Consider the following 24,905-nt stretch of genomic DNA (forward strand, 5'->3'; position numbering starts at 1 on the left):
CCTGGAAAGAGCACCTGCACAAGTCAGTGCAAATATATGCATGTACTTTTTCTTAAGCAATTTGCAAAAGGAAAGTTTTCTCTTTGACATACATTGAAATGGTATTAACACACATTACCAGTAGCACAAGCCCTTGTATTTCTGGTAACATAAAAAAAATGTCCCCTATTTGTATGTGACACGTGCAAAGCAGTTCACACATATTCAAATAAATGAATGTTAATTGCATTAAGCAAAAAGTTAACTACACCTCACAGTCTATTTGCTAAAGTGAGTTAAAAATGCACATTAAGCATTTTAGTGTAAGTTAGTGCAGGCCTTTGAGCATAAAATATACTAAGGATGTTAAACATTTAGCAATATCTCAGTAAACGTGGTTTTAACATGGCCAATAACATGTGTATATTACCAAGCCAGATTGACCTTTCCCCAATTCTCGATAAAGGGCTGTCACAGCTCAAAGTAACTACTCCTAGCAAGACTATAGCGTCCTCCTACCATGAGTAAAACCCTCCTCTCACAGCTCCCTCCCCCCTCCCCAGCTGGATACCTGCCCCCAGAAGAAAACATCCTCCAACCAGGAGAGAGTGTTACCTGGCCTGCAGCAGCTAATGGGTTCACTTAAGGGGGATTTGAGCCTTGTAAAGTCATTTCTTCACACTTGTATGTGGGTAGTCAGTAACTTTCATGCAGTACCAATGAAAGTTCCACAACCAGTAAACATGTGCATTACCTAAGGTTGCCAACTGGCTTTAGATTTGCAGGACAGGTTGACCCATTCCTGATTTTACACAAATGCTTGCAGGGACTTGTAGTTCTGATTTACATATTGCATTCCCTAAGAAAAGCTAGAACACAAATCTATGAATGCAGTGGGGTAAAACCAGGTCAGGATCAGCCTGTCCTGAAAATCTGGAGGCAGCTGGCAACCTGTCAGAGGAAAAGGCATGTTCTCTGATTATGAACTAGGATCAGCCCAGTTCAGTACTGGGGTTTTACTCATGCAACCACAGAATGGCTTAGTCATTAGAGATGTGAATCGTGTCCTCAATCGTCTTAACGATCGATTTCGGCTGGGAGGGGGAGGGAATCGTATTGTTGCCGTTTGGGGGGGTAAAATATCGTGAAAAATCGTGAAAAATCGTAAAAAATCGAAAAAAAACGTAAAATCGCAAAACCGGCACATTAAAACCCCCTAAAACCCACCCCCGACCCTTTAAATTAAATCCCCCACCCTCCCGAACCCCCCCCCAAATGACTTAAATAACCTGCGGGTCCAGCGGCGGTCCGGAACGGCAGCGGTCCGGAACGGGCTCCTGCTACTGAATCTTGTTGTCTTCGGCCGGCGCCATTTTCCAAAATGGCGCCGAAAAATGGCGGCGGCCATAGACGAACACGATTGGACGGCAGGAGGTCCTTCCGGACCCCCGCTGGACTTTTGGCAAGTCTTGTGGGGGTCAGGAGGCCCCCCCCAAGCTGGCCAAAAGTTCCTGGAGGTCCAGCGGGGGTCAGGGAGCGATTTCCCGCCGCGAATCGTTTTCGTACGGAAAATGGCGCCGGCAGGAGATCGAATGCAGGAGGTCGTTCAGCGAGGCGCCGGAACCCTCGCTGAGGATTTGGATTGGCCCTCGGGGGAAACCTCATAGGTGTTCCCAGCATTTAGATGGCACAGTGGCCAAGAAAGGGTGGGAGATCCGGGAAGAGATCCAGGAGTTCTTCACAAGCTGTGTATTAATGTGATACTTTCTGTGAAGGTGTAAGTCTGTCTCCATTTGTATTGTGCTGTTTTCTGAAAGGATTCTTTAGTGCAGAGACCTGGACTGATGATATGCACTGAGTAAGTCTAATTCCTACCTATTATTTACCTTTGATTATTTACCTTATGCAGTGCATAAATCAGGAACTGTCTTGGGTTTACATTTTTAAATAAACCCCCTTTGCAACTTTATTCCTGTGTCTGTGTGCTACAGGGGCCTTCAGTTCTGACACAACCTAAACATTTCCGCTTTAACACAATCTCAACCCTCTGGCTCTTCTCAGCCTCCAGTACTAGGGGGGATAGTCCCACCAAGATCTGAAAACCCCTGGGAGGCTTAAAAGATATCCACAGCTTCCTTCTTCATTTTTTTTAAGTCAATCTATCTAACAACCAGAAGGCACTAAACTAACTATACCAGACTGAAGGGTTTTGCACCTCCACCATCTGCAGAAGACAGAGAAATACTGACAGACTCTAGGTGGCACCTCGGGGTATAGGGCAGAGTCTGTTAAAACTTCTCAGTCTCCATCTGCTGGAGGGGAGGCAAAACCACTGATCCGGGTACGTACAGGGAATAAAGGCTTCCAACCGTTTAGTAAAAACGGCACTAAATGTGCTGCATCAATGTGTATTTAGTTAATTGAAAGTCAACTTGTGAACAGCAACAGCTGAACACAAATGTATAAAATATCATACAGAAATCAGGAGGACAAAATGCTCCCTAGTTTTGCAGGTTTTCTCCCCCTCTCCCTTCCCAACCCCGCAGGACCCCCTCCCTCTCCTCTCACCCAGCTCAACAACATAAAGAAGGATAGTACTCAGTCAACTTCAGAGATCTGCAAAGAATTCACAATACTGCTCCATATTCAGGGTGTCAGAAAATTAAGAAAGAAATCCCGTACCTGCAAAATGTTTGTCTTTCTAGCCCGTCTACATTTGAGCACTGACATTTTTTCCATAATTAACGAATTATGCATTTGAACTCTCCACATAAAGTGGGTGTGTCTTTCTCAATCCATTGTAACAAAATGCATTTCTAAGTAATGAGACAAGATTTACGCAAAAATACCAGCTCATCAGCATCCTCAAATACAGAATTATCTAAGATGTCCAGGAGACAAAATTCAGCCAGTAATGGTACACACTGTAGTAAATAAGTCCCATATTAAATATTTGATTCATGGCTATAAATGGCAGAACAAACATTTGATAGGTAAAGCCATGAAGTTTATCCTTCACAAAATTTAACATTCTCTGATTTTGCAGGTATAGATCCATCTAAGACCTGATTGGTCATTTCCTATTCTACATTATAGCAACCATGCAAAACAGAAGTTTATTCACTCATTTTCTGTTAGTCTCATAGCAATTTAAGCTTCAGGCTTCTTCTTCTCAAAGCTTTAAACTATGGATGGATAAACAGACAGAGCCAGTTCAGATGCTTGCTCAATGTTTTACTTCCTGCCTTTCCTCTCCTCCTTGCTCCCGTTCCCAGTCAAACTCATCATGACCATTTAACTTCAATAGTATCATGAGAGCAATTTTCAATAGTGTGCATAATAACTAAGCACAGACTTGTATAAGTAGGTGTTTCTAAAGTTACACCTGTATTTTATAAACTGTGAAGCAGGAACTGCACAGTTTATAAAAAAAACAAAACACTTATAACCGCCCCAAAAATAGGTTTCAATGCATGCAAGTTTGTACACTGTTTTATAAATGTATGCACATATATAGGAAAATTGGTTCTTACCTGCTAATTTTCGTTCCTGAAGTACCACTGATCAGTCCAGACTGCTGGGTTATGCCTCCCTTCCAGCAGATGGAGACAGAGAAAAACTTAAAGGGCACCTGCTATCCTTCAGTATAAACAATACCATAGCAGAATAACAAATTTCCAACCAACGGCTCGATCAAACAGGATAAGAGGAACATGATCTATGTACATATCAGGAGTACTCTGAAAACTGCAATCATATTCATAATCTTCTTCCAGATCTAGAAATTGCTACAAATAAAAGGAAAAAACCGAGTGGACTCTCAATGCAGAACACCAACCCGATGGGCAGGCATCTGGACTGATCCGTGGTTCTACAGGAACAAAAATTAGCAGGTAAGAACCAATTTTCCTTTCACTGTACGTACCCGGATCAGTCCAGACTTCTGGGATGTACCTAAGCTCCCTAAATGGGGTGGGACCTAGAGAGTCCCATTTGAAGAACACTGCTCTCAAAACCGCCGACCTCCGGCACCTGGACATCTAGATGGTAATGCTTAGCAAAGGTGTGCAGAGACTTCCAAGTTGCTGCCCTGCAAATTTCTTGAGCAGAAACCAACTGGCTCTCTGCCCAGGAAGCGGCTTGCGAACGTATCGAATGAGCTGTGAGACCTTCCGGAACCGGCCGCCCACAGCAAATATACGTAGAAGCGATAGCCTCCTTCAACCACTGGGCAATGGTCGCCTTTGACGCCTTATGCTCCTTCTTGGGACCACCTCCATATGACAAAAAGATGATCCGAAAACATACATTTATTGGTGACCTCCAGATAGCGCAAGAGAACTCGCCTGACATCCAACCTCTTCAATTCTCTAGCATGAGGAGTATCTTTATCCAAACCTGGGAAAGCCGGCAATTCCACAGACTGATTCAAGTGGAAAGCCGAGACGAATTTCGGAAGAAAAGATGGCACCGTCCAAAGTGACACCCTAGAATCAGAAAAATGCAGGAAAGGCTCCCTGCAGGAAAGGGCCTGAATCTCCAAGACCCTCCTGGTGGAGCAGATAGCCACCAAAAATACTGTCTTGAGGGTCTAATCTTTCAATGTAGCCCTCTTGAGGGTGTCAAACAGAAGTTCACACAATACCCGGAGCACCAAATTCAAACTCCATGAAGGACAAACGGCCCGGACTGAATGGTTTAAGTAGTTCACTCCTCTGAGAAAACGTACCACATCGAGGTGGGCCACCAGAGACACCCCTTTAACTTTGCCGTGAAGACAGCCCAAGACTGAAACCTGCACTCGAAGGGAACTATAGGATAATCCCTTGCCTAGGTCCTCCTGCAAAAGGCCAGGATTCGTGGAATTGAAGCGTGATGAGGAAGGATCCTTTGCCCGCCACACCAAGAATCAAAGACTTTCCACATCCTGACGCCGACTGAAGAAACGAGGAACCTTGGCATTCCGGAACGTGGCCATAAGATCCACGCTCAGTCTGGACCAAGTGTCGCATATCATCTGGAACACTTCTGCGGAGAGTTCCCACTCTCTGGGATCAAGACGGTGGCAAATGAGGAAATCGACTTGAATGTTGTCGACTCCGGCAATGTGAGAGGCAGCGATACTGACTAGATGCTGTTCTGCCCAATGAATCAGGTGCTGAGCTTCCATCGCCACCGGTTGACTCTTGGTCCCTCCTTGGTGATTGATATAAGCCACCGTTGTCGCGTTCTCGGACAGAACTCTGACCGATTTCCCCTACAGAAGTGGCAGAAAGGCCTGCAACGCTAACCTCACCACTCTGGTCTCCAGACGGTTGATTGACCACCTGGATTCTTCCAGTGACCAGTGGCCCTGCACCGATCTTTCTTGACAAACCGCTCACCATCCAGAGAGGCTGGCATCCGTGGTAACTACCATCCAAACGGGCACTTCCAGGGCCACACCCTGGTTTAAAGTTGTCCGAGAGGAGCCACCAGCCGAGACTGGACCGTGCAGAATCTGTAAGAGGAAGCAGGAGATGAAATTGTTCGGAAACCGGGTTCCAACATAAGAACATAAGAAAATGCCATACTGGGTCAGACCAAGGGTCCATCAAGCCCAGCATCCTGTTTCCAACAGTGGCCAATCCAGGCCATAAGAACCTGGCAAGTACCCAAAAACTAAGTCTATTCCATGTAACCATTGCTAATGGCAGTGGCTATTCTCTAAGTGAACAGCAGGTAATGGACTTCTCCTCCAAGAACTTATCCAATCCTTTTTTAAACACAGCTATACTAACTGCACGAACCACATTCTCTGGCAACAAATTCCAGAGTTTAATTGTGCGTTGAGTAAAAAAGAACTTTCTCCGATTAGTTTTAAATGTGCCCCATGCTAACTTCATGGAGTGTCCCCTAGTCCTTCTACTATCCGAAAGAGTAAATAACCGATTCACATCTACCCGTTCTAGACCTCTCATGATTTTAAACACCTCTATCATATCCCCCCTCAGTCGTCTCTTCTCCAAGCTGAAAAGTCCTAACCTCTTTAGTCTTTCCTCATAGGGGAGTTGTTCCATTCCCCTTATCATTTTGGTAGCCCTTCTCTGTACCTTCTCCATCGCAATTATATCTTTTTTGAGATGCGGCGACCAGAATTGTACACAGTATTCAAGGTGAGGTCTCACCATGGAGCGATACAGAGGCATTATGACATTTTCCGTTTTATTCATCATTCCTTTTCTAATAATTCCCAACATTCTGTTTGCTTTTTTGACTGCCGCAGCACACTGAACCGACGATTTCAATGTGTTATCCACTATGACACCTAGATCTCTTTCTTGGGTTGTAGCACCTAATATGGAACCCAACATCGTGTAATTATAGCATGGGTTATTTTTCCCTATATGCATCACCTTGCACTTATCCACATTAAATTTCATCTGCCATTTGGATGCCCAATTTTCCAGTCTCATAAGGTCTTCCTGCAATTTATCACAATCTGCTTGTGATTTAACTACTCTGCACAATTTTGTGTCATCTGCAAATTTGATTATCTCACTCGTCGTATTTCTTTCCAGATCATTTATAAATATATTGAACAGTAAGGGTCCCAATACAGATCCCTGAGGCACTCCACTGTCCACTCCCTTCCACTGAGAAAATTGCCCATTTAATCCTACTCTCTGTTTCCTGTCTTTTAGCCAGTTTGCAATCCACGAAAGGACATCGCCACCTATCCCATGACTTTTTACTTTTCCTAGAAGCCTCTCATGAGGAACTTTGTCAAACGCCTTCTGAAAATCCAAGTATACTATATCTACCGGTTCACCTTTATCCACATGTTTATTAACTCCTTCAAAAAAGTGAAGCAGATTTGTGAGGCAAGACTTGCCCTGGGTAAAGCCATGCTGACTTTGTTCCATTAAACCATGTCTTTCTATATGTTCTGTGATTTGATGTTTAGAACACTTTCCACTATTTTTCCTGGCACTGAAGTCAGGCTAACCGGTCTGTAGTTTCCCGGATCGCCCCTGGAGCCCTTTTTAAATATTGGGGTTACATTTGCTATCCTCCAGTCTTCAGGTACAATGGATGATTTTAATGATAAGTTACAAATTTTTACTAATAGGTCTGAAATTTCATTTTTTAGTTCCTTCAGAACTCTGGGGTGTATACCATCCGGTCCAGGTGATTTACTACTCTTCAGTTTGTCAATCAGGCCTACCACATCTTCTAGGTTCACCGTGATTTGATTCAGTCCATCTGAATCATTACCCATGAAAACCTTCTCCATTACGGGTACCTCCCCAACATCCTCTTCAGTAAACACCGAAGCAAAGAAATCATTTAATCTTTCCGCGATGGCCTTATCTTCTCTAAGTGCCCCTTTAACCCCTCGATCATCTAACGGCCCAACTGACTCCCTCACAGGCTTTCTGCTTCGGATATATTTAAAAAAGTTTTTACTGTGAGTTTTTGCCTCTACAGCCAACTTCTTTTCAAATTCTCTCTTAGCCTGTCTTATCAATGTCTTACATTTAACTTGCCAATGTTTATGCTTTATCCTATTTTCTTCTGTTGGATCCTTCTTCCAATTTTTGAATGAAGATCTTTTGGCTAAAATAGCTTCTTTCACCTCCCCTTTTAACCATGCCGGTAATCGTTTTGCCTTCTTTCCACCTTTCTTAATGTGTGGAATACATCTGGACTGTGCTTCTAGAATGGTATTTTTTAACAATGACCACGCCTCTTGGACATTTTTTACTTTTGTAGCTGCTCCTTTCAGTTTTTTTTCTAACAATTTTTCTCATTTTATCAAAGTTTCCCTTTTGAAAGTTTAGCATGAGAGCCTTGGATTTGCACACTGTTCCTTTTCCAGTCATTAAATCAAATTTGATCATATTATGATCACTATTGCCAAGTGGCCCCACCACCGTTACCTCTCTCACCAAGTCCTGTGCTCCACTGAGAATTAGATCTAAAATTGCTCCCTCTCTCGTCGGTTCCTGAACCAATTGCTCCATAAAGCTATCATTTATTCCATCCAGGAACGTTATCTCTCTAGCGTGACCCGATGATACATTTACCCAGTCTATATTGGGGTAATTGAAGTCTCCCATTATTACTGCACTACCAATTTGGTTAGCTTCCCTAATTTCTCTTAGCATTTCACTGTCCATCTCACCATCTTGACCAGGTGGACGGTAGTATACCCCTATCACTGTAGTCTTCCCTGATACACAAGGGATTTCTACCCATAAAGATTCAATTTTGTATTTAGTCTCAGGCAGGATGTTTATCCTGTTGGACTCTATGCCATCCCGGACATAAAGCGCCACACCTCCTCCCGACTGCTCCTCTCTGTCATTGCGATATAATTTGTACCCCGGTATAGCACTGTCCCATTGGTTATCCTCTTTCCACCATGTCTCTGAGATGCCAATTAAGTCTATGTCATCATTTACTGCTATACATTCTAATTCTCCCATCTTACTTCTTAGACTTCTGGCATTAGCATACAAACATTTCAAAGTTTGTTTTTTGATTGTATTTTTATTCTGCTTTTTAATTGATAGGGATAAGTTAGAATTTTTTAGCTCAGGTGAGTTTTTAGTTACAGGCACTTGGACTACTTTTCTAATTATTGGAACCTCACTGTCGGGATGCCCTAATTCTAATGCATCATTAGTATCCTTTAAAGATACATCTCTCCGAACCATGCGCTGCTGAGCGACTGTCGGCTTTCCCCTTTGTTCTAGTTTAAAAGCTGCTCTATCTCCTTTTTAAAGGTTAGCGCCAGCAGTCTGGTTCCACCCTGGTTAAGGTGGAGCCCATCCCTTCGGAAGAGACTCCCCCTTCCCCAAAAGGTTCCCCAGTTCCTAACAAAACTGAATCCCTCTTCCTTGCACCATCGTCTCATCCACGCATTGAGACTCCGGAGCTCTGCCTGCCTCTGGTGACCTGCGCGTGGAACAGGGAGCATTTCAGAGAATGCTACCCTGGAGGTTCTGGATTTAATCTTTCTACCTATGAGCCTAAATTTGGCTTCCAGAACCTCCCTCCCACATTTTCCTATGTCGTTGGTGCCCACGTGTACCACGACAGCCGGCTCCTCCCCAGCACTCTCTAAAATCCTATCTAGGTGACGCGTGAGGTCCGCCACCTTCGCACCAGGTAGGCATGTTACCAGGCGATCCTCACGCCCACCCGCCACCCAGCTATCTACATTCCTAATAATCGAATCACCAACTATGACGGCCGACTTAACCCTTCCCTCCTGGGCAGTAGGCCTTGGGGAGATATCCTCAGTGCGAAAGGACAATGCATCACCTAGAGAGCAGGTCCTTGCTACAGGATCCTTTCCTGCTACATCTGGTTGGTGCTCTCCCATTATGAGACCTTCTTCCTCCAAGGCAGCACCAGGGCTGCCAGTCTGAAGTTGGGACTGGACTACTATGTCCCTGAAGGTCTCATCTATATACCTCTCTGTCTCCCTCAGCTCTTCCAGGTCTGCCACTCTAGCCTCCAGAGATCGGACTCGTTCTCTGAGAGCCAGGAGCTCTTTGCATCGCATGCACATGTACAACTTCTCACCGGTGGGTAAAAAATCATACATGTGACACTCGATGCAAAAGACTGGGAAGCCCCCCTCTTGCTGCTGGACTGCTGCCTTCATCTCAATTTTGATCAGGTTGCTATGGGAGTACAAATGTGTCTAAGTTCCTTTAAATGTATTAGTGAATTCACTATATGTCTGGTAGTGGCCTACTGGGGTCTGATCGAATTCTCAATAAAGTTTTTGTTGTTGGGGTTTTTTTTTTTTGGTTTTTTTTTTGTGCAATATTCCCAAATAGTTAATGTTAAAGTCAATGTCAATGTCCCAAGCAAAAACTTACTGATTCCTTTCAGCCACCAGCAAGGTGATCCTCTCCTCTCAGTGTTTCCACTGGAATGTGGGTTACTGAGCTCTTTCCTTCTAATTTATAATGTGCTTCTAAAGTAAATTAGTGCAAAATAATCCCTTAGGAGATGTACACTTCAGTTAGATTTCCTGAGTGACCTTTCAGTTAGATTTCCTGCGTGACCTTTCAGTTAGATTTCCTGAGTGACTCACTGCTGTGCTGATTAACAAAGAATAGCACCTATTCACAAATACACAATAGTACCTATTCACAAAACACACAATCTTCACACTTAGTTAGTCAGCCTGAGTGACTCACAGCTCCCTTGATTAACAAATGTTGTTCCCTATTCAAACCTAATCACACTACCTCAACACCTTTCCAAGGTGAGTAACTGAGCTGAACTATTCAACTTTTTTACTTTGGTATATACTGCTCCTAGCTTATTTCTAGCTTCTGGCTACTTTTTTGTGGGGTGTTTTTTTTTTTCTGTTTTTTTTTTTTTTCAATACAATGCACTCAGTTATTTATTAAATAAAACACTTAGCTCTTTAAAAGTCTGGAGGACACTTTAATAGTCAGGCAGACTTTTAAAAAATAAACACACTACCTACTGCTACCTTATTGATTGACTAAATACAAACAGTCTAACTTGTTTATTTATTCACTGCCAACCTACTGCTACCTTATTGACTGACTAAAAATACAAACAGTCTAACTTGTGTATTCACTGCCTACCTACTGCTACCTTATTGACTGACTATTTAAAAATGCAAACAGTCTAACTTGTTTTATTCACTGACTGACTATTAAAGGCACAAACACACAAACACACTAAATAATATTCCCAAATAGTTAACTTTGCCCCAATACTTTTAAAAAAGTCAATGTCAATGTCCCAAGCAAAAACTTACTGATTCCTTTCAGCCACCAGCAAAGTGATCCTCTCCTCTCAGTGTTTCCACGGGAAAGCAATGCTGACTGTAGAGGTCTCATATGAGCAAATGCCCATGGCACTAACTCTAGGGTGGAGGTCATGGAGCCAAGGACCTGCAAGTAATCTCATACTCTTGGAGGATTCTTGGACAACAAATCCCGAACTTGTCCTTGCAGCTTGACAATACGGTCCTCGGTAAGAAAGACTCTCCCCTGTCGCGTGTCGAACAAAGCTCCCAGGAATTCCAAGGACTGTGAGGGAGTTAGGTGGCTCCTGGCAGGGTTGACTACCCAGCTGAGGGACTGTAGTAGTTGAAGCACTCTGTTCACTGCCAAATGACAGAGATCCTCTGACTTTGCCCGAATCAGCCAGTCGTCCAGGTATGGATGCACAAAAAGTCCTTCCTTTCTCAGGTGCACCGCACCATGACCATGATTTTGGTAAAGGTACTGGGAGCCATAGCCAGGCCGAAGGGTAGAGCGCAAAATTGAAAATGATCTCCCAGAATGGAAAACCTCAGGAACTTCTGGTGGTCGGGATGGATACTAATGTGTAAATACGCTTCGGTCAGATCCAGAGACGCTAGAAACTCGCCCTCGTGAACCAAGGCGATGACCGACCGTAGAGTCTCCATGCGGAAGCATGGAACACGAAGGCATCTGTTGTCTCACTTCAGGTCGAGGATGGATCAGAAGGTGCCATCTTTCTTTGGAACCACAAAGTAAATGGAGTATCAGCCCTTTCGCAGTTCCACAGGAGGAACTGGAACAATTGCTCCCAGATCGATAAGGACTCTTATGGTGTCCCAGATCGCCTGACACTTCTCTTCGTATGAGCAAGGGGAGATTAGGAACCGGTCCCAAAGGCACCAAGCAAATTCTAAAGCGTAGCCTTGTCTTATTACCGTGAGGACCCACTGATCTGACGTTAACTTGGCCCATTCCTCGTAAAACTGAGGCAGTCTGCCTCCTACAACCGGAACAGAGGAATGGACCAGCCTCACTTCATTGAGAAGGTTTAACCCCTCCTGTAGACTGAGGGGCCCCGGATCTTCCGAATCTATGGCCACAAAAGTACTGAGACCACGACTGCTGTCTGCCTGCACCCTGCCTAGAGGAGGAACCTGACGAATGAAAAGCCCGGAATCTTTGATTCCCCCGGAAATGAGCCCGGGAAGGGAAAGTACCCTTTGCTCTAGGCTTATCCTCAGGCAGGCGGTGGACCTTGTTCTCTCCCAAGGATTGGATCATATCTTTCAGTTCCTTTCTGAACAGCAATTTGCCTTTAAACGGCAAAGATGCTAACTGAGCTTTGGATGAGACGTCGGCCGACCAATTCCTCAACCACAGCAGACGGCGGGCCGTGACGGCCGCCACCATGGACCAGGCCGAGGTACGGAGCGGGTCATTCAAAGCATCTGCATTGTATGCCACCCGGCTTCTAAGTGCCCTGCCTGAATGGTCTCTTCCTGAGAAGGGGAGATGCAATGTTCTGCAGATCCTGGACGCAACGAAGCCCCATATGCAAAGAGAAGCTGCTGCACATAGCCACTCGGACTCCCAGCACAGAAACCTCAAATATGCGCTTGAGTTGCACTTCAAGCTTACGGTCCTAAAGGTCTCGAAGTGCCGTGGTGCCTGTCACCAGGATGGTGGTCTTTTTGGTTACAGCAGACACTGCTGCGTCAACCTTGGGCAGTCTCAACAGATCCAGAGCCTCCTCAGGCAGGGGGTACAGTTTATCCATTGCTTTGCTGATCTTCAGACCCAATTCTGGAATGTCCGATTCACGGAACAGCAAATCGGTAATGGACAAATGAAAGGGAAAAGATTTTGGCGGCCCACGTAAACCCACCATGACAGGGTCAATGTTCCCTATCCGGGAATCTTCCTTAGGTACCTCAATACCTAATTCTTCCAAAACAGCAGGGATGAGCAGGTCCAACTCATCTCTTCTAAAGAGATGGACCATCTTAGGGTCATCACCCTCCATGCCCTGCAGCTTGGCCTGGTCCATGTGCCGTCGGGATCTGCCCCAAGTGGGGGCTTGTCCCCCAACTCCAGGTCCTCCGGGTCAGAATCCGGCAAGGAAAAATTGCCCACCGGACGGAACAGGGTGGAACAACGGAGAGACTGCGGTACCAGAACATCATCCCCTTTTCCTGGTAGCCTAGGCCGCTTTGGACCATGAGCCCCAGAGACCAGCGAGGCAGCTCCTGCCCCTCTCTTAGCAGCTTTGCGGGCTTTGAACGCCTTATGTAGAAGCATAATGAAGTCTGATGAAAATGACAAAGAGGAGGAGTCAGAATCCCCCTCAGGGCTCTGCCCTGCCACATCAACGGGATTCTCTGCCTTTTTGCCCCCCTCAGGGGTTTGGAAATGCGGCGATAAAGGAGGGGGAAATTCCCCTCCCCCACCGCGGCTAGTTCAGCCGCATGAAAAGTCTGCAAAATGGCTTCCGTTCCTGCGCTGAGTGGGAACGGATCTAGGGAGTCCTGCCGCAGCTGCCCGAGCCTCCCCGGCTCACGATGTGGCTTTGAAGCATTGTTGCCGGCACCGCCAGACATTCCCTCCCCCTGGGGAGGCAGGTGGAGCAAAGGCCGTCTCTGGAGACACGCGCACGAGATTCCACACGCTTTGCAGGCCGCTCTCTGCGGCATGAAGAAAAACGGCGGTTGCACCTCAAAATAAGGGAACGCAGACTGTGGAGAATCCCCTCCCCCAGCATAGTCCGATAACGGAACGAGAACCCGGTCAGTGAGGCACTCTGCCTCTATGACAAGAAAACAAAGGTTAAAATGTTTGGGTTTTTTTTGTTTTAAAACCTGTGTGATGTCTTCCTGGGTACTCTGCCTCCGAGTGTGAGTGAGCCAGGTTCCCTGGTATCACCCCAAATGCTAGGGGGACGGAACAGACGAGGGGGTCCTCAACCCCCCGCTCCAACTGCCTCAAATACCAGGGGGGATAGTCCCCTCGGGACCTGCCAACCCCCTGGGAGGCTTTGTAGAATTCGTATAAATTCTTCTTTCTTCTGAATTTTTTTTTTTCCAACTAACTGGCAAAGAACAGACTGTAGGTTTTGCACCTCCACCATCTGCTGGAGACAGAGAAATACTGATGGACTGTAGGTGGCACCTCCGTCAAAACTTCTCTGTCTCTATCTGCTGGAAGGGAGGCAAAACCCAGGAGTCTGGACTGATCCGGTATGTAGAGGGAACCCCTAGCCCCGCCTGCAACCAGGGGGGATGGTCCCAACAGGACCTGCCGACCCCCTGGGAGGACCTGTACTCCTACCTTATATATATATTTTTTTTTTTAATCCTGTTTGAACGAGAGAAGGCCAAAAACAAATAATAAAAATATTCTCTATTATATATATTTTATTTATATACATATATATATAAGGATAGCAGGTTCTGCTACCTTCATCTGCTGAAGACAGAGAAATACTGAAGGATCGCAGGTAACACGCAGTACTAAGAAGGGATACCCTTCAAATTTTCTCGGTCTCCATCTGCTGGAAGGGAGGCATAACCCAGCAGTCTGATCTGATCCGGGTACGTACAGGGAATTATGTATTGTGGCATGTGCATATAATAATCCTCAGTTTATATGCGGACGTAGATATTTTATGAAGTTGACTGATATATGCAGGTACTTCCTTTATGAAAATACTTACTTGTGCGTGTACTTCCAAGTACCAGACCTTAACTAGTTCACCCTTACCTTCCACCAATTCACCCATACCCTCCACCTCTTGCTCCAGACCCCTGACTCAAAAACTACAAAAGAGAAATCAAATTTAATATCCGCAACTTGATTAGCAGCCATAAAAGCTTACACGAATGCTTGATGATGTCTGTACATAAATATGTAAATCTGCATGTACTTCCAACCCCGCCCCAGAACGCCCTATAAATGCCTTCTTTGTGCAGCGCAGACACTTTTCCACGTGGCAGCGACCACTCAAGTATTCCTGCCCTTCAGAAAAATCACTTACCATACAGAGAGAGTACTAATGCGCAAATGTGCCGATTTTACACGCTCAGCCGGGTAAGTCTTTGAAAATGACTCCCCATATATCCAAGCAGGGCAAAATGGTGCCCTGGGCAAAAGGTTGCTTTCAGTGCCCTTCCCTTTAGGGTTCATAGGCTCACCAATGGACTCAAAAGGACAGGAAGTGACGCCTTACCGGAATTTCTCTGTGCACCATTTCTGACCAACGTGAGTGCTATGAATAAAATGGAGACGACTGCCATGAGCACAAACAGCACAATGAGCAACACTTCTAGGCGTGTGAAGGTACTTTTTCCTTTCCTCCCCATTGCAAGACTTTTATCTATAGCAAAGAAATGAGAGAAGACAGAAAGGACATCAATACAAAGAGGCAATTTCTACACCATGGTAGTTCATGTTTTCATTTGTATTGTTTCGTTTATTTTTCTGGATTGTATGCGGCCATGTTACCTGCTTAGCACGATTGTATTTTAATTTGTTATAAGCAAGCTATAAGAATTTTAACATAAGTAAAATAAATAAATACATACATACATATACTGCTTGACTTGAAGTAATAAAATAAAACACCCTACTAGATTAATGTTGTTTAGCATTCCTGTAAAGATGTTTATGACCCTTTTGTGAAAACCAGCATAGAAGACCATGTGAACCTAAAACAAAGAAACAACAGGGCTAGCCCAAAGGACTGACAACCCAGAAATCTAATGAGAGTCACCAGACACATATTTCATTCCTAGATAAAACCAGAGCAGAGAGGACTCTGCTGGCCAGAGTAATAACCAAAAGTAAAATCAAATGAGGATTACTGCCACAAACTTTAAACCTGGAAGCAAGGTAAAACCCAAAAGGGACTTGCATCCTGCAGTTGTTATTGAAATTGAGAAGGGTGGGAGCAGTAAGGAGATGTTGTCTGTATTAATAAAAGCTATGTCCATCCACAAATTACTCAGCAGTGATGTTATCTCCCTGGATTAATTCCGTGTTGCATATCTATAATCCACTAGGTGCATTAAGATCTTCTCAAGCAGGCCTTCTTGATGCCCCTTCCCTCCATTCTGCTCACCTAGTCAAATCCTGGGAAAAGGCCTTTTCTGTAGCCAGGCCAATTTTTTGGAACTCACTCACTAAGCAATTACAGACATTAATTTTCACTCAGTCCTTTCGGAAGCAGTTAAAAACACATCTGTTCCAGCAAGCATTCTTAAAAGCAAAGTAGCATTGGCAGTCACCTTGGTCCTACATTGACCTGATGTACGCACTCTCTGGTGTATAACTGCAGGGTTCTAAATAGGATTAATGTATTTTATGGAAACAACTCAGTTTGTCTTGAAGCCGGAGGTATGTTTTTTTTTTTAAACATTGTATTTTATGTTTCAGAAGTTTTATGAACATTTTGTTTCTGCCCTGCCTCCAACATTGAAGTAGTGTGACATAAGTTCGAGCAGCGCTTCTCAACCAGTGTGTCGCCAAGCAGCGGCAGGTGTGTAGCGGGCTACCGGTCTCCTGCTGCTCTTTTCCCCCTCTTCCTTCACCAAGAGAGAGGAAGGCTATCTTCCACTGCTGCCCTTGCCGCCCGGGCTATCAGCACGTTCAAGCCCGGATGGGAACGACAGCAGTGTTAGTGGAGGCTGACAACTGCGGCTGGGCCTTTTCTTCTTCCCGCACCTGCCTCCACCCTGGCCCGGAACAGGAAGTGATGTGCAGTGGGGAGCGCGGGAAGAAGAAAGAGCCATGCTGCATGAAAAAGCAGCGGCGGCAGCAGCGGCCCCGAGCAGTAGCGTAAGCCCAAAGCAAAATCAGAAGCAGCCAGAAATCAGCACAGGAGACAGCAGAATTAGCCTCCCGTGGCCAATGGGATTCTTCTTTCTTGGCCTGCGGCAGGAGGAGGCTGCTGCAGCTACCATTTGTGCTGGGGGGGGGGGGGGGGCAGCAAATGAGAGAGAGAGAGATAGCCAGCCAGTAAGTAAGAGAATGGATGTGTGATTGAGAGTGTGATTGTGTAACTGTGATTGAGAGCCTGTGTGTAAGTGAGAGCATTTGATTGAGATCTATGTAAAGTGTGTGAGAGAGAGCATGTGTGTGATTGAGAGAAACTGGTCAGAGAGGTGATGTGTGTGTATATAGGAGAGACAATGGAAGTGACTGGTCAGGGAGATGACTGGAGTGTGTGTGTGAGAAAGAAAGTGATTGTGGGAATGAGAAACCTGGGCATGTGGAGAGAGCTAGCATAGGAGTGAGAAATGGGTGTGTGTGAGACAGCATAGAAGTGTGAAGCCTGTATATGTAAGAAAGAACATGGGAATGGGAAGCCTATGTGTGTGTGCGCATGAGAGAGAGAGACTGTTCGGGAAGGTGACTGGTGTGTGTGTGTGTGTGTGTATGAGAGAGAGACTGATCGGGAAGGTGACTGGTGTGTATGTAAGAGAAAAACTGGTCGGGAGATGATTGGTGTGTGAAAGACAAAAACTGGTCATGGGGGTGTAACTGGTATGTAAGAGACAGAGAGACTGGTTGTGGGCACTAAGGAAGAGAACCATGAGTACAGAGCTTCATCCACTACTAGAGATGTGCATTCGTTTATCACGAATTAGGCAATTTCAACGAAATTTCAACGAAATTGCCTAATTCGTCCTGGTTCGGGGACCCGAACCCCAAAACAGATTTTCCCCAAACTACGAGGAAAATTCGTTGTTCGGGTTAGCGCAAGGGGGAGGGGCACCTTTATTTAAAAAAAAAAAACTCACCCCAACCCTTACAATTTACAACCCCCCACCCTCCGGACCTCCCCAAATCTTGCCTAAAATCCGTGGTGGTCCAGTAGGGGTCCTGGGAGCGCCAAAAATGGCGCCGGCCATCCATTGTCCTTCCATGTGACAGGGGTCAACCAATGGCACCGGTAGCCCCTGTCACATGGTAAGGGCAAAAGGCCACCGGTGCCATTTTGTTTCCTGGCAGCCGACGGCCCGAGCGCGGGAGATCGCTTCCGGGACCCCTGCTGGACCACCACGGATTTTAGGCAAGTTTGGGGGGGGGCCGGAGGGTGGGGGGGTTGTAATAAACTAAATTGTAAGGGTTGGGGTGGGTTTTTCGTTTTTGAAGAAAATCGCCGAACAAAAAAAAACCCGACCCGTTGGAAAACGAAGTTTTCCACAGGTCGCCCGAGCCGACATGCAAAAACTAAACACATCTCTAGCCACTACTGCTTCTGGTGTGTGCTACGGCCTGCATGGAAAAGAAGTAGGAGAGCTGCTGGAGGGGGTTAGTAAAGGTGGCTTTTTAAGATTATTTTTCTTGATTGACTGCCATTTTAATTACTGAATATTATGTGATGTGTCTGCTGTTTTGAAATATTTTATTGGTGTTTGGAGAAATTTTAATAATTTTTATGAGTTTTTAATTGTTGGATATTATTCTCTTCATAGTTGTTGTGAAACATTTATTCTGCTTATTAGTATAGTTATACAATTATTTCTGTGTGGGGATCTATAGCTGCTTGGCTAGTTCTGTTTTCCTAATAGGAGGTGTATTGGTGTTTAGGGCCTGATTTAATATTTGTAGTGTGGCTTTTCATAGGTAAGGCTGTTACTGTTTGAGTGCATTCCATAATACAGGTGTAACTGTGTGCGGATTAGTTTATGTGCATTACTGCAAATCCTGGGAGTATGTTAGGTCGGTTCTGTGTATATGACTGAGGTGAGGTATTTTACTGTATCAGTCTTATTTGCTGTATTTTCTCAAGAGGACATGCATTAGTGATAAACTGCTGTCTTTTCATAAGTAGGGCTATTGAACCTGGTAGTTGGAGTTTGTGTTGCTGTTGGAGATGTGGACCCTTGAGCCGGAGCGAGAGGTGAAGACCACCGAGGGATCCCCTCAGTGGGACTCGTCTCCGGGAGGTGGTGTAGGCGAAGAGGAAGACTCACAAGGACTGGTTCCGTGGAATCAGGCAGGACGGCCCTCCGTGGAGCTGATAGCCTATGAATGCGGAAGAGCCCCAAAGAAGCGGGTACTCGGAGCGTTCACCCAGCGAGATAGGAACCGACCTTCACGAGAGGCGGCATGGAGTCCAGGCAGAAGGTCCGGGGCAGGCAGTGAAGAGAAGAAGTGAAGTCCAGGCAGAAGATCCGGGGCAGGCAGCGAAGAGGTGGAATGAAGGTACAGGCCACAGGTCAGGACGGTCAGCAGACAAGCGAAGACGAGGAGACAGGCTGAGGTCAGACCAAGAGAACAAGCCGAGGAGAAGATCCAAGGACGAAGACAGGAAACTTCGGAGGCGAGGATCGGAAGGGCGAAGGAACACTGAGGCACAGGAACTCTGGAACGCGGCACCAAGGCACAGGGAAGCACAGCCCAGGAGCAACAGAGGAGACTGTTGCAAAGGCAATGAAGGAAAGCAGATGCGGGGTTTAAATACCCCTCTGGAGAGACGTCATCATCCGGGGCCGGCCTGAATCTCCCGCCGTGGCCCCTTTAAGAGGCGGGGCCTCCCGCACACGCGTCAAGGGAGGCCCCGACGCAGGCCGGGAGAGAGATGCCGCTGCAGCCATGCGGCCCTGCGCCCGCGGCCCAGCTCAGAGAGGAGGCCGCCGCATCGGGGGAACACCCAAGGTAGGGAGGGCTGTGGCCAATCACTGCCAGACACCATAACAGTTGCTGTTACTGAGATGACACTAGAACCAGAATATATTTTTTGTAAGGTGAGTTGTACGGGGAATGTCATAATTCTGCTTTACATCCATTATTGTCGGTCAGGGGGGTTCCTGTGGATGCAAACTGTACTTTTACATTTAGCCCTATATTGATCACGTGTTCAGTGTGTCACGCATGTGAGAACCATCTGTCAGGTGTGTCCCGACAGAAAAAAGGCTGAGAACCACTGAGTTAGAGGATGGACTCACAGCTGCTGATGGTCAGGACGAAAATACCAAAACAGAATTGGGAGGCAGAAGCGAAGTCAGACAGGCAGGGTCAAGTCAGGCAAAGTTTGTAAAAGGTCAAGAGGCAGGCCAAGGGCAGGCACAGTTAGTTTCAATCGAGAGGCAAGCAACAGGCTGGGGCAGGCAGCATGCAAGGCAGAGGCAGGGATCAAGCTGGGGCACAGGTGAAAGGCAGGAACAAGAACAGCAACTCACAGGAAAATACAAAACCAAACCCTATTGCTCAGGCATCATCTCAGAGGACTGTGATTCCTTTTATAGGAGAATCGTGATGATGTTATCAGGGCGTGCCCACAGGAAATCCTGGGTGCTGGGCCTATAAAAGTCCCCGAGCTGCGTCAGGGGGACCAATGGTGCCTTATTGTCTAGAACAGCGGTTCTCAACCGGTGCGTCGCGACACGCTAGTGTGTCGCCAAGCACCGGCAGGTGTGTCGCGTGGCTCCCGGTCCCTCCCGCTGCTCGTTCTTCCCTGCTGCCGTTGCCGCCGGGCTATCAGCACGTTCAAGCCCAGCGGGAACGGCAGCGGTGCAAAAAAAAAAAAAAAGCTGTGGCATCCACGGCTGCCCTTTTCTTCTTCCCGCGCCGGACCCGGAACAGGAAGTGGTGCGCGGGAAGAAGAAAGGCCGTGCCGCAAGAGAACCACGCCTCGCGCGCCATCACGGCACACATGGGGAAGCGCTGCTGCGGCCGTATGGCCAACCGGTCTTCCTGTTCGGGGGGGGGGGGGGAGCGGAAGCGCCGCGTGCAGCTTCCGCTTCCTCCCCCCAATGCAGGAAGATCAGCTGCCTATCCTGCTGCCACCCGTTCTCCTGCTATCTTCGGGCGTCGGGCCGTATGGTCCGTCGATCTTCCTGCTTGGGGTGGGGGAGCGGAAGCGTCGCGCACAGCTTCCGCTTTCTCCCCCAAAGCAGGAAGATCAGCTGCCTCTCCTGCTGCCACCGGCCTCCTGCTATCTTCGGGCGTCGGGCCGTATGGTCCGCCGATCTTCCTGCTTGGGGGGGGAAGCGGACGTTGTGCGCTGCGCTTCCGCTACCCCCCCCCCCCACAGGAAGTTCGGACGCCCGAAGATAGCAGGAGTCCGGTGGCAGCAGGAGAGGCAGCTGATCTTACTGCTCTGGGGGAGAAAGCGGAAGGGAAAGGAGAGAGCAGCATGAGCCTCCCGCGATCGATGGAATTCTTCCTTCTTGGCCTGCGGGGGCTGGAGGAGCAGCTACCGTTTGTGCTGGGGGGGGGGGGGAGAGGAAGTGAGTGACAGAAAGAGAGAGAAGCAGCCAGCCAGCCTGTGTGTAAGTGAGAGAATGTGTGTGATTGAGAGCCTGTGTGTAAGTGAGAGAATGTATTTGATCGAGAGTATGTGTGTGATTTAGAGAAACTGGTCAGAGAGCTGATGTATGTGTATATGTGAGAGACAATGAAAGTGACTGCTCAAGGAGATGACTGATGTGTATGTGAGAATGTGAGACAGTCAGGGATGTGTGTGTGTGAGAGAGAGAGAGAGAGAAAAAGCATGGAAGTGAGAAATCTGGGTATGTGAGAAAGCATGGGAGTAAGAAACCTGGTGTTGTGGGGGTGTATGTGAAAGAAAGCATGGGAGTGAGAAGCCTGATTATGTGAGAGAGAACATGGGAGTGGGAAGCATGTGTGTGTATGCATGAGAGAGATCAGGTGACTGGTGTGTGTGTATGTGGGAGAGAAAGAAAGTGATTATGGGAATGAGAAGCCTGTGCATGTGGAGAGAACAAGCATGGGAGTGAGAGACTGGTGAGTGTATGTGAGAAAGAGAAAGTGATTATGAGAGTGAGAGTGAGAAGCCCATATATGTAAGTGGAACACGGGAGTGGGAAGCCTGTGTGTGTGTGTATGGCATGAGAGAAACTGTTCAGGAAGGTGACTGGTGTGTTTGTCAAAGACTGGGAGATGATTGGTGTGTGAGAGACAGAAACTGGTCATGGGGGCATGACTGGTATGGTGTGTGTGTGAGAGACATGGGCCCTAAGGAAGAGGACCATGAGTATAGAGCTTAGCCACTACTGCTGCTTCTGGTGTGTGCTACAGCCTGCATGGAAGAGGAGTAGGAAAGCTGCTGGAGGGGGTAAGTAAAGGTGGCTTTTTAAGTTTATTTTTCTTGATTGACTGCTATTTTAATTATTTAATATTATGTGATGTGTCTGCTTTTTTTGAAATATTTTATTGGTGTTTGGAGAATTTTTAATAGTTTTTATGAGTTTTTAATTGTTGGATGTTATTCTGTTCATAGTTGTTGTGAAACATTTATTCTGCTTATTAGTATAGTTTTACAATTATTTCTGTGTGGGGATCTATAGCTGCTTGCTAGTTCTGTTTTCCTAATAAGAGGTGTATTGGTTTTTAGGGCCTGATTTAATATTTGTAGTGTTGCCTTTTCATAGATAGGGTTGCTCCTGTTTGAGTGTATTCCATAATACAGGTGTAACTGTGTGTGGATTAGTTTATGTGCATTACTACAGATCCTGGGAGTATGTTAGGTCGGTTCTGTGTCTGTTACAGAGATATTTTACTAGCATGTAAGTGTTTTATCAGTCTTATTTGTTGCGTTTTCTCAAGAGGACATGCATTGGTGGTAAACTGCTGTCTTTTCATAAGTAGGGCTATTAAGCCTAAAAGTAGAAGGAGTTTGAGTTGCTGTTACTGAGATGACACCAGAACCAGAATATCTTTTTTGTTGAGTGAGTTGAACGGGGAATGTCATAATTCTGCTTTACATCCATTATTGTGGATCAGGGGGGTTCCCGTGGATGCAAACTGTACATTTACATCTAGCCCTGTGACGATCATGGGTCAGTGTGTCACGCATGTGAGAACCATCTGTCAGGTGTGTCCCGACAGAAAAAAGGTTGAGAACCACTGGTCTAGAACACAAAAAAAATGATTTGAGTATGGAACAGTGGGCTAGCATGGAGACCTTATTAAACAATCAAATAATAAGTAGCAAGAGGTATATACCAAGCACAAGGAGGCGAACACTCAAAACCAGAAATATGTAAGGAAGAGAGAATATAACAACATGTTTAAGCAAATAAGGACTGCTAGAGGGGAAAAAAGGGAAGGGGTGAGTGGGGGGAAGAGAGGCTAGACTGAACAAATTAGAAAGATTTCGCTTTTGCGGATGAGGAAAAGGGGGGAAGGGGAAGAAGTAATGGAAGAGGGGGGGAGGGAATAAGTAAATAAATAGATTATAACAGATTGTAGGTTAATAAATCAGCAGGATGGCAACTAGGAAAAGGAAACTTTCCTTATATTGAATCTAAACAATTTAAACAAAGGTAGAAGTTTTTATGGAAGGGGGGAGGGGGAGAAGAAAGGAATAGGGAAGGAAGGAAGAGAAGGAAACAATGAAAAGAATACAACGGATTACAAATTAAGAAATGTAATTTAAATTGAAAAGACCAGTAGGGTGGCAACGAAGAGCAGGAAACCTTCCTTGTATTGTGTCTAAGCATTTTAGGCAGTGCTAGAAGTCTTCTTTTGAAAAGAAATGGGGGGAGAAGATGCGAGCAATGGGGTGGAAGGAAAACAGAACACTTGCACACAAAAACAAAAATCAAGCTTACGTTCAGTCAGCGAATTGAAACTCCATATATAATTCAGGAAGCACTGCAGTATATAAACACAAGGGCAAGCGAAGCCCGGACAAATATCGGCGATCGAGCAGTGTATCAAATCAGGAGGTGTCTAAATATGGGGGAAAAAAATAATAAAGCATAAAAAGAAAAAGATAATGTAAATATTACCGAGGAGCGCTGGCGAAGCGTTTCCGACAAACGAGTTTATGGAAAAAGAAGAAAGTGCTTAAACAGGCGAAAGCTTCAGAAGGAACTGCCAACGTGCAAGAGAAAGCGACAGGAAGGTGACGTGAACAAGGAACGGGAGGGGAATGCAAGCATCCTGTGAAATGAACCCGTGGGAAATAGAAGTAGAACAGGCACCTACTGCACTCGGGAGGTACTGGGAACTGTAAATAACCGGCGCATGTTCAAAGATGGGGAAAAAAAAAGTTTTAAAGCGCATCCTTAAAGCACAGAGGGAAGAAATGTTTAGGAAGGGGAAAGGTGGGGAAAAAGGGAAACAGAGAGCACCGTCTCAAAGTGCAAGAATCAAGCTTACATGCAGTCCGTGAATTAAGATTCGCGAAGCATTGCAGTGTTGAAAGCAGTCGGGCAGCAGAGCCCATGCACTTATCGACAATCAAGCAGGGTGTAAAATCAGAACATGTCTAGAAATAAAAAAAAGTTAATAGAAAGAAACTAATGAATAATGTAAATTTGAAATAATACTGAGAAGCACGGGAGGGTTTGAGGAAAGAAGACAAACTGCGAGAGCTTCACCAGGAACTGATGCTGTGCGAAGTAAGTAACAAGGCGTGGGAAGGGGAGGGGAACTGTAAGCATGCGGTGAGAGAAGGAAAACAAACACCACTGTCAACCTTTTCTCGTTAGAATGTGCTTTCTGCTGCTGTCCACTGGAGTACTGGGAACAAGTGGGGAAGGAAAATGTAAATAACCAAGAGAGGAGAAACTTTTTTTTTTTTAAATTTAAAAGCACATCCCTAAAGTACAAAGAGTGACTGAAATACAAAAGGTACCGACCCACAAAGTGAGTAGGAGACGAAAAAATGTCCTGTTCTTTCAAACATATGCGAGGACAACAAATAAAAAGATTAAAAGGGAGGACAACAAATAGAAAGGGAGGTCGAAAAGGACGTGAAACAGACTCAGAAAGCTCACTTGTATGCCGATGAAAGGCACTTGAACATTAAAAGAAAACCTTTTGCTGTAAACAACAACGCAAAACTCTTGAATCGGTAGTGGAACCGAGAGTAAGAAGCCAAAGACAAACGCGCCAAAAAAGTCACATGGCTACATTGGACCAATCAATGAGAGAGCAGAGATTCCATGTAATGAACAAAATAAGGAAGAAAGGCTAGGATAGGGGGGAGGGAGAGGGATGGGTAGTGAAAAGGGGGAAGAAAAGGGTGGGGTAAAAAAAGAGGGAAGAGAAAAAAGCAAAAAAAAGAGAAAGGGAGGGAAAAAAAGGAGGGGGGAGAAGGGAAAGGGGATGGAATGGGGGAAAAGGGGGGGAGGAAGGTAGGAGGTGAAGGGGTCTGAACGC

At 45.9% G+C, this 24,905-nt stretch overlaps 1 protein-coding gene across 3 annotated transcripts in view; it reads right to left on the bottom strand.

The window, feature by feature from the left end:
- The window catches only part of LOC115095720 (putative neutral ceramidase C), a 149,808-nt gene extending 125,153 nt beyond the window's left edge, over positions 1–24,655 (bottom strand). Inside the window, exons 1-2 of one of the 3 annotated variants that reach the window (XM_029609793.1) lie at positions 24,521–24,655; positions 14,992–15,138 (exon numbers count right to left, since the gene is read on the bottom strand). In XM_029609793.1, the coding sequence (XP_029465653.1) occupies positions 14,992–15,124 (133 nt within the window). In that variant the 5' untranslated portion in view covers positions 15,125–15,138; positions 24,521–24,655. Of the gene's footprint in view, positions 1–14,991; positions 15,139–23,347; positions 23,638–24,520 lie in introns of those variants that run through there. The other 2 variants (XM_029609792.1, XM_029609791.1) reach the window with 2 other exon arrangements.
- Positions 24,656–24,905: the final 250 nt, after the last annotated feature.

Source organism: Rhinatrema bivittatum, chromosome 7, assembly GCF_901001135.1.
Source record: "Rhinatrema bivittatum chromosome 7, aRhiBiv1.1, whole genome shotgun sequence".
Lineage (NCBI taxonomy): Eukaryota > Metazoa > Chordata > Amphibia > Gymnophiona > Rhinatrematidae > Rhinatrema > Rhinatrema bivittatum.